This window comes from Malus sylvestris, chromosome 10, assembly GCF_916048215.2.
Source record: "Malus sylvestris chromosome 10, drMalSylv7.2, whole genome shotgun sequence".
In the NCBI taxonomy this organism is placed as follows: Eukaryota; Viridiplantae; Streptophyta; class Magnoliopsida; order Rosales; family Rosaceae; genus Malus; species Malus sylvestris.
The window spans coordinates 35321907-35331230 of NC_062269.1; the positions used below are offsets into that span (position 1 = coordinate 35321907).

General features: G+C 35.0%; 2 protein-coding genes across 2 annotated transcripts; one reads left to right on the plus strand and one right to left on the minus strand.

Annotated features, from left to right (window-relative positions):
• The first annotated feature begins 4379 nt into the window (after nt 1–4379).
• On the plus strand, nt 4380–7300 carry LOC126587971 (LOB domain-containing protein 4-like). The gene is made up of 2 exons (XM_050253089.1): nt 4380–4797; nt 6480–7300. Exons 1-2 carry the CDS (start codon nt 4615–4617, stop codon nt 6822–6824), a joined length of 528 nt encoding a protein of 175 aa, XP_050109046.1. The 5' UTR covers nt 4380–4614; the 3' UTR covers nt 6825–7300.
• A 1126-nt stretch (nt 7301–8426) lies between these two features.
• On the minus strand, nt 8427–9321 carry LOC126587967 (photosystem I reaction center subunit III, chloroplastic-like). The gene has a single exon (XM_050253085.1). It carries the CDS (start codon nt 9199–9201, stop codon nt 8512–8514), a length of 690 nt encoding a protein of 229 aa, XP_050109042.1. The 5' UTR covers nt 9202–9321; the 3' UTR covers nt 8427–8511.
• Nucleotides 9322–9324: the final 3 nt, after the last annotated feature.

Sequence of the window (9324 nt, forward strand, 5' to 3'; positions counted from 1 at the left end):
TTGGAAATTGTTTAAATTTCCAATATGCAGCACCTAACCTCAACCTTGACAAAAGAAATGAAGACTAATACAACATGCTAGACATATGGAGTTGTTGAATTATGAATGCACCTGACCGAAACCTAACCAACAAAAATAAGTCATACACTACGCCTAATAACGTAATTGATTAAAGCGCACAAGATCTTATTTGTTTGTAATTTGTATATATAATGCATCACACTCCATGAATGCACATGTTAATTGGTGTTAATTTAGATCAGCACGTCTAGTTTCAATCTAATTAAATTGTGTGAATCATATTGCAGGTAATAGGCATGGATGCAAGTACACAATTGTGTTTCCATGAATTTAATTTACACATAGTGTAGCCTAATATCTGATTTCCTTAAGAAAAATTCATGGACCAGTCAATATTTAAAATTTAAATGATCATGTTGATTCAAACAATACTATTATGCGCATGAAAATTTTCTGCAGGGTTATTTCTCCTCATGATTCAATATGATTTACAGTTTAACTTCTGTTGTACGGTTAGTGTAATGATTTGAACTAATGTAAGGTTTTCTAGTTGGTAATCATATTGCGTCCCAGTATAATCAGGAGTGTGGGTGCACTTTGATCCTCATGCCATAAGTCAACGGCAATTACTTATTACTCCAAAAATTCACATAGCTATGTTAAAAACAAAAACGAAAGAAAAAAAAATACGGCAACTGGGTTATTTAGTTTGTGTGTGTGTGTGTGTGTGATTATAAATAACCAAAATTGGGATTTTCAAATATTATTTTGTGTAACTATACAAAGGGAGAAGACACAAGTGTTTGGCAAAATGCTAGTGGGTTAGAAATATGAAGAATTACATACTTTTTTGTGTTAATGTTACACATGGCCCTATTTATTATAATCTCTCTTTGTTTTGATTTTATACAACGATAAATTAATACTAAGATTGGGGCAGGAAAATAAACTAAGGATAACATCATTCACACACCGATGAAGAGGAATATCACTAAATTGTACACCGTATAATTTTTGACATCTTTGTTAAAACTAGACAATCACTTTTTTTTTTTATCAAAATAATCTACGTAGGATTTTTAACATCTCTTTTGAATATGCTTCAAATGACTTATCTTTTGAAAATTAAACAAAAAGGAAAACTTATCAAAGACTTCAAAAGTATGGATTAGACTCTTTTGTTTTGGACTTAATTATTTTGTCTGAAAAAAAAAAAAGAGGCACTCGTTTTAGAGGCCAATATACTTTTTCTTTTTCCTTTTATTAAAGACAAGGACTGAGGTACATACATGGGACGAATTGTACATTCAGGAGCAGTAAAATTTGCAATCCAAATTATCCCCTGAACATTGGAAAGTAACAAATGCTCACTAATTGGTTCTGCTTTATTGTAATTGGAATCCACTAATCGGTTTTAAGCCGAGATGGTTAACCATTTTGCTAAAATATTTTTTGTAGAAATTGGACCGAAGTGTCACCTTTCCAACTTTTTAGAGGGGAGTGTCAAGAAATTTCCCTTCTTTAACTTTAAAAGACCATCTCTATATACCATCTAAAAAAGAAAAGATTTGGCCCCCCAAAAAAAAAAAAGAAAAAAAAGATTTGGAATACTAGATTTTTCTGATGTATGCAAATCTAATATTAATCCACAGTTTGAAGTCATAAGAACATCTTCAAAGAACATGTCAAATTTTAAACGTAAAATTTAAATTTGATAGTTTATGTGGTACTTTGACATCATTTAAAATTTTGCTATCCATCCGATATGTCAATTTTAAACATAGAATAGAAATTTATATTTATTTTCTATGCATTGGTGAATGAAAGAAAATGAATTAAAAGGTATAAAAATACTTCAACAGTGCATTGGTAATGAAAAAAATTTAAAGGCAAGGGTTTAAATCAATAAAAAAAGCATTTAACAATTAATTTAAAAAAAATTGAAGCTAATGTCAAATTTGGTAGTAAAGGTGGCAAATGTATTTCATGTTATGTCACATCAGATTTAGCTTCTTAATTGAAAAATATTACTGCCATCTTTTTTTATCGTTGCTTATTTGGATATTTTAAAATATTCTTTAGAAATGCTCTAATCCTCCAAGAGCATCTTAAAAAAGATGTCAGATAAGTAAACTAAAGTTAAAAGACATCAAGGTTTTCTCGAAGGGAGATGCAATACTTGACATGATAGCTTAGTAATTTGACTCCTTAATTTTTAGCGGTTTTTTTTTTTTTTTTTACAGCGAACAAATGAAGTCAATTTTATTATTTAATGTGTGGGATCCATAATTCACCAGCATGATACAACTTTAAATTACTTTTTTTTTCCTTAAAAACTGTAGCAGTGGGGAGTAATATAATATAAAATAATATTTTAACACACCCCTTGAAATGAAATAAATTTTGAAAAAACTGTAGTAGTAGGGAGTAATATAATATAAAACTGTAGTACTTTTTTTTTTCAAATTAAATTTTGATAATTCATATTTAACATGATCTAAATATGTCTTCTCATCTCTCTATGAAAACAATAAGATTTTTTTTCTTCCTAAGTGGCATAGCAGTATATTCAAAGTTTTGAAGTCCACGGGTTCACACCCATCATCAGTTTTTCGTTTTGGATCAGGATCTTCTCCTGGGCAGATGGAGAGGATCCTCCTGATCAGGTCTATTGGACCGTTCAATTTTTATATTATTATAACTTTTAGAGGAACTCCTTATTTATAACCGTTGAATAAAAATTGAACAGGAGGATCCTCTCCATAGAGAGAATCCTGAACCTTTGGTTTTGCTGCCCCATCGTGCTACAGATAAAGTTAGAAGTCGAAGAGTGTGACGTGCAAGGCATATGGATGCTTCTGTTCATTCATTGGATCCTCAACTGTAAATATGTCAAGTGTGTGCTTATGTGTGTGTATATATACATGTCCATATATTTTATGCATTATGATTAAGATTGAGTAAGAGAGTTGGTATATAAATATTGGGATACGGCTAAATAGATCAAATTTTTAAATTAAATTTTGTAAATCAAATGATATAGATGTTGATGATTCGATTATTAGTTAAGTGTTGATTAATATGATTATTTTCAATTGGTTTAAAAATTTGATCTCCATGACATCGTCCTAAATATTAATATAGGGTATTGTTATCCACACTCATATTTTTACTTTTCACACACTTTCTCAGTTTCCGGCCGTTTCATCGCATGAATTAAAAAATATCAAGAACCAAAAAATTAATAAAGATATGTAAAATATAAAAATAGGTGCCTGAATAACATTTTCCTTACCCTATAGACCTTATGGTTTCAAGGTCCACTTTTTTTTAGTGTTAAAAAAGAAATAAATATATAAAAACAAATATATTATCTATATAATTGCAAACCATACCAAATTGCATCACTTGGCATGCTTCACTTTCACAAAAGGGAGTAGTGCCCATTGACATATGGGCAGATCTCAATGGTACCAACCGAATCATAACACCAACCCGATAATATTGAATTAAATTCAGTTTTTCATTTCATTGATAATATGATGCTAATACAATCAAAACTTTAAAATTACAAATTAAAACTCCTCTATGAGGTTGAAATTTGACTTGTATAAAGGTCTGTAAAAAATCCTCTTTGTAATTTATTTCTCTCTCGCACCCCAGACCCATGCAATTAAAAATGTAACCATTTCGAGCCACAAAACAAATTAGACAATCCAGAAAAAAAATAAGAGTCATTCGAGAGTGACCTATCATAATATTATCGTCAAATTTACCTCTATAAACACATGCATTTTTAAAACATTAATGAAAACTTGTTAGTAGATTTTAGCTCTATGAAACTGCAGGACCTAAAACAGCGTGACAAGCTTTGAGTTGCCCTCCACGCAAATATTAATTTTTCATGGTTGCTAATTGCATTAGTGTACATTACAAAATTAAGCATATGCATGTTATAATATGTTGGAGGTGGATTGTCTGCCCTCTTATTTCCATACTCTTTCTATCATTTCATGTTTGTGTGATCACGGTTAAGTTATGTCAATATTTTATATTAATTTCTTTATAAAAATAATAAAATAAAAAGTAATAAAAATATAAAATATTGATGTGACTTAACCGTGACCATATAAAACAATAAAGAATGAGAAGAATATGAAAATAGGAGAGCAAACAATCCACCTCCATAGTATGTTACCTAATGAGAAAAAGTAAGTTTAAAATGGCGCCAAATAATGAGTCATGCCAAGGATTGAAGATTTTGGTCGACCAAAATCTAAAGGGTTTTCAAGTAGGACCCACCCCAGATGCAATGCTTCCTTTTCTTGTTATATTATGCCCACCATCCCCACCTCACATCCCTCCTTATCCTTCTACTTTCAGTCTCCACTCTTCTGCTCTCTGCTGTTTTTGCTTCTTTCAACTAAACTAGCTACCTCTTTGTTTTGTCTCTCATCAGCTTCTACTTCACACTCATAAAATAGGGCTTCGTCCTTCTCTTTCAAGGCAAAATTGTGTTACCCTACACAACTAAGGTTACTGCCCGCTGTTGGGGATTGTGTTCGTCCAACGAAGATCAGACACGCGGCAAGCATGAAGGAGAACGGCGGCAGCAGGAAACAAGGTGCACCCTCGCCCTGTGCAGCATGCAAGCTTCTCAGAAGGAGGTGCGCCCAGGATTGTGTGTTTGCTCCCTATTTTCCTGCGGATGAGCCCCAAAAGTTTGCTAATGTTCACAAAGTGTTTGGTGCCAGCAATGTCAACAAGATGTTGCAGGTAATTCCTACCACTAATCATGATCTCTCTAGTTTCTACTCTCTTCCTTCTCAAAGACATGGAAAGGGTAGGTTCGGAAAGTAAGTTAATTTGTTGTGTGAATATCAAGCTTATTATGCTGCGGAACTGCGAATTCGTACTACAAATTAAGAAATAGCAACTTTGACCAGTGATTTCAATTTCACAGATCGATAACATAAACATAAAATAAGCTCAACGACGAGAGAACATGCATGATATTTGTATAAATTACCATTATCCTTTGAAGGTAGTTTGCATATGTTGTCGATCTACACCAAAGTTTGCTTCCAAAACCTTTTCGGCCATACTGATAAATGTTCATATTGGTCAATTGGCAAGTGTTCATATTTGAAAAGCACTGCTAAGTGTTCACTCTCACTAGGGTGTTTTCAGATAGGCATTTTACTGTTCGGGTCCAAGAGGAGCCAAAATTGCTCAACGGTTAACAAGACTTTGGAATCTGATAAAAGGGGCAATGAAGTCAATTTATGGATACACAACACTCATTGCTTGCTGCACCAACACCAACTCACCTTTTTCACTTTCCATTGAGAAAAAAATAAAAATCTATTTTGTATTTTTCTACAAACTTCTTCTAAAGCTGTTTTACTTGATCACGTGAAGCTGTTTCTTGCTTCTTATTATTTTATTCATGTAAAAAAATAACAGAAATATATCATTTGGGGATCTACTTTTCTATTTTAAGTCCATGAAATGTGATAAAGAAAAGATGCCAAAATCCAATAAAAACAAAAGTTGGTTTTTTTTATTTTTTATTTGAGAAGTAATTTTTGGATCCTTGAATACTCTCTCTTTTCTGCTTGGGTGTTATCCTCCGTAGACAGGCCAAAGAGAATCTTTACTCGTAGAGTTTTAATTGGCGAGTCTGTATTTTTTTCGTCTAACATTTTATATTGAATAAATCGAAATAGAATTGGAATAGAAACAACGAGAAAAGTGCAAAATGAAAAAAATAAAAATGTAAAAATCACTATCTTCTATCTTTTTTTCTTTTCAGTTCTTTTTAGTGAGACATGATGCCTCATAGATATAGACAGGCAACCAATAAAGTGTCATAACTTAACCACGAGCTGGTTGCTCGGTGGTAAAGGGTGAATTGCGAGACTTCTTTCAAATTAAAATTTTAAGATCTTGAGTTCGAAACTCACTGCTGGTGTGAAAGCTAGACTTGTGATCAGGAGGAGGATGAAATGCCTAAGCAAGTTTTTCAGCCCTGGAATGGATAGATAACCATAGCTTGCCACCAGTTATCTGTTACTTTTTAAAAAATAAAAAATAATAAGTGTCATAACTTAATTTGGGGCCATTTATTATGTTCAGCCGAATGAATAAGAGCATGGCTGATGACGCATGATTTGGATTTTGCAAGGATCATAGAGTGGTGTGATCATTACATCAAGCCAAAACATGTCTTGTACGACCTTTGGCCTTTCATTCGGGACTAGGGTTACAAGTTTTGAAGGCTCTTTAAAAGGGTAACTTACTCAGTTGTACGGTATCCATGTCAGTCACTCACAGTATGATTAGTTTGAAATATTGTCACCATGGTATCTCGGTTGCATGTAAGTTTTCATCATAACTAGCGCCAACTTTCCTTCGTGGTCAAAAGTTAAGATCAAGTTTAATTGTGATAATTGCAGGAGCTGCCAGAGCACCAAAGAGGAGATGCAGTAAGTAGCATGGTGTATGAAGCAAATGCCAGGGTGAGAGACCCAGTTTATGGTTGTGTTGGGGCAATTTCGTCTTTACAACAACAGATTGATGTGCTTCAAACCCAACTGGCTCTAGCTCAGGCAGAGGTGGTGCACCTCAGGGTGCGTCAGACTGCATCATTCTCTAGCCATGGGTTAAGTCCAGCTAGCCCAAGTAATAGTGGGTCACCCCCATCTAAGTTCATGGGTTCTCAGACCCGGCCCGTTTTCGACATGGATATGATGGTGGACCATACCAGCTTGGGATTGGGAGAGTCCATGTGGTCATGCTAAGCTTAATTAATTTCTAATGTTTACTCTACTATAATCTAGAGAGTAATTAGTTTTGGTATTCATGCCTAATATTTGCTTTACTACTTATGTAGTCCTTAAATGTACACCGGGGGTAAACCTAGTGACGGTTACAACAGTAAAAGCGGTGGCGGTGATGGTGACGATGACAGTGACCAAGGCGATTCGCCCGCTTGAGTTTGAGATGGATTTTTCCATTAGTAACTAGATTGTAAATATTAGTTTAACTTATTTATATATATTGGGTAATCATATATTGGCTTGTGGGACTTTTTATATTTGCTCCCAGTGACTGGTTGACTTTGGATGTGTGAATCCACCAAACATATTGATGGTTTGGGGAATACAGTGGGAACGAAATTTGAAAGAGGATTGTAGTAGGATTTGCAGATTGTGGAGCAGTAATGTATGGAATATTATTGGTAATCATAGTAAAATTCCACCTATTTTTGCCTAAATATTTGACCATTTGCTGCATTTCTGTTTTGGAAAACGACTCTTTTATGCCGATGAGAGTCGGTTGAGTTAGTAAGGATCGTTCTTTTTGTTAGATCAAAGCTTAAGTTTAAATCCCGCCACAGGTAATCACTCTTGATGGGTGATCTGTAAAAAAAACAAAAAAGAGGCTGAGACCCCTTTGTAATTCTTCAAAAAAATTATAATACATGTCCTGATCCTAAAATGGGATAACCTCTCCTCCCCGTAAACTTTTTCCACACCAGAGAAACGACTCTTTAATGTTTTCTGAAGTGCATGCATGTTTTATTTTTTGGTCCAATGGAGGGGATTGCTTTTTTCCGAATGAGGATCCTCTCTCCTTTTTTCCAATTGCTTGATGTGATTGATTTATTTGTGCGGTTTTGTCTAAGAATCCCCTTTTGACAAGTGAACGAAAATGCTTGAGTGGAGTACTTATAATTGTGTACATCATATTAGGACATAAACACTTATGCTTTATGCACATTTCTTCGACAAAATTATAGATGGAATCATTGTTGTTGGGAACTTCGGAATTGGGGGCTTCAAATATCACTCAAAGCATATAACCACAACCTTTTCTAGGATTTTTATATGAATTTTTCTACATTCAATATGCGTACTGACAAGCGTCACAAACTAACTGTTACGTGATAGACAATTACCTAACCAATGAAAATTACTATGTTTAGTCTTTTTTCTTGAAGATTTTGTATCATAAAAGTTCTTGAATTGTCTGCATATAACCACACCGTTGATTATTGAGGATTAATTGTGAATTGTTTACTCTACACACAATATTGAGGCTAAATGGCATCACCTTGTTGAAGTATGTTCATCCCTATATCATTTGCACAATTAATCTACAGATTTTCATGTAAATCATTATTACTTACCTACAAATTACAATCTACATGTTTGCAAAAGCAACTCACTAAAATAACAAAAAAAATAAGTTTGTACACACACCCCAAACTGTGATTTGAAATGACTTCCAAGTATTTTCAAATGACAAATGAGTATCATACTACCATATGAGGGTACTACTAAACTATGCTTAGGTATAGCACAAATAGAAATAGAAATAGAAATGTTAAGTGGGATCAGTTTCAAACACAAGCATTTGGTACATTAATTCCAAGTAATTTTACAAATTATACAAAGAAATTAAAAACAAATAAGAAAAAGAAGCTCAAACGTCCTTGGCAACAAGTTCACCATTCACTAACTCTCTGTAAGCAGCCACAGGCCAGCTGAAGCCTCTGAAAACCAAGCTAGTAGCCAAAGGCACATCAATGATGATCTCCTTCTGCGTCGGCTTCTTATCATCCCTAATGGCAATCAAGTAGCTCCTCCCAACCCACCCAATCCACCCAGCAATGTACAGGAACAAAATACCAGGCGTGATAAACTCACCCCAGTGCCTCTGGTCACCGCTGACAATCAAATGGGGGAGCCCATCCGACCCACAAAGCAAACCCTGCTTGCCATAGTTGGAAAACCTCCTCTGAGTCTTCTCTATGGTGGCCTTGATGGCTAGGGCGGGTGCACTGTCGGGTGCATAGAGCTTCAGTGAGGACTCGAGTTTTTTGATCTGCTGCTTCTCACGCTTGGCGAACTGCTTGGAGTCTTTGCATGGGGTGAGTCCCGAGATGTCAGCAACTGCAGGCATGGGGGCTGAGCCAATGAGGATGGAGGAGAGTGCGAGTGCAGTGGAGAAAGCCTGCATGGGCGATGCAGTCGATATTTTCTCTGGGGTAGGGTTAGGGTTTGGGGAGGCAGAGCAGAAGACCACGGTTCTTGGCAGCTTTGTGGCCAATGGGGAGCTAAGTTTTGGCTGAAACATGGGTTTTGAAAGGTTTGTGGGAATTGTGAGAGACATGGTTTTTTTCCTCTATTTTTGTTTAGGGTTTGTGAGGAGGAGCACAGAGGAAGGAGAACTTGGAAGTGAGTGTGGAGGGCAGGTTTTTAGAATCTTGGAGGAATAGAGACTGGTGGTGGAGGA

What these genes read in the sequence shown, in the direction of transcription:
- LOC126587967 (XM_050253085.1), bottom strand. Translation starts at nt 9,201, where the DNA reads ATGTCTCTCACAATTCCCACAAACCTTTCAAAACCCATGTTTCAGCCA.
- LOC126587971 (XM_050253089.1), top strand. Translation starts at nt 4,615, where the DNA reads ATGAAGGAGAACGGCGGCAGCAGGAAACAAGGTGCACCCTCGCCCTGT. An exon ending in ATGTCAACAAGATGTTGCAG is followed by an intron (nt 4,798 to 6,479) that starts GTAATTCCTACC and finishes TGATAATTGCAG; the next exon opens with GAGCTGCCAGAGCACCAAAG.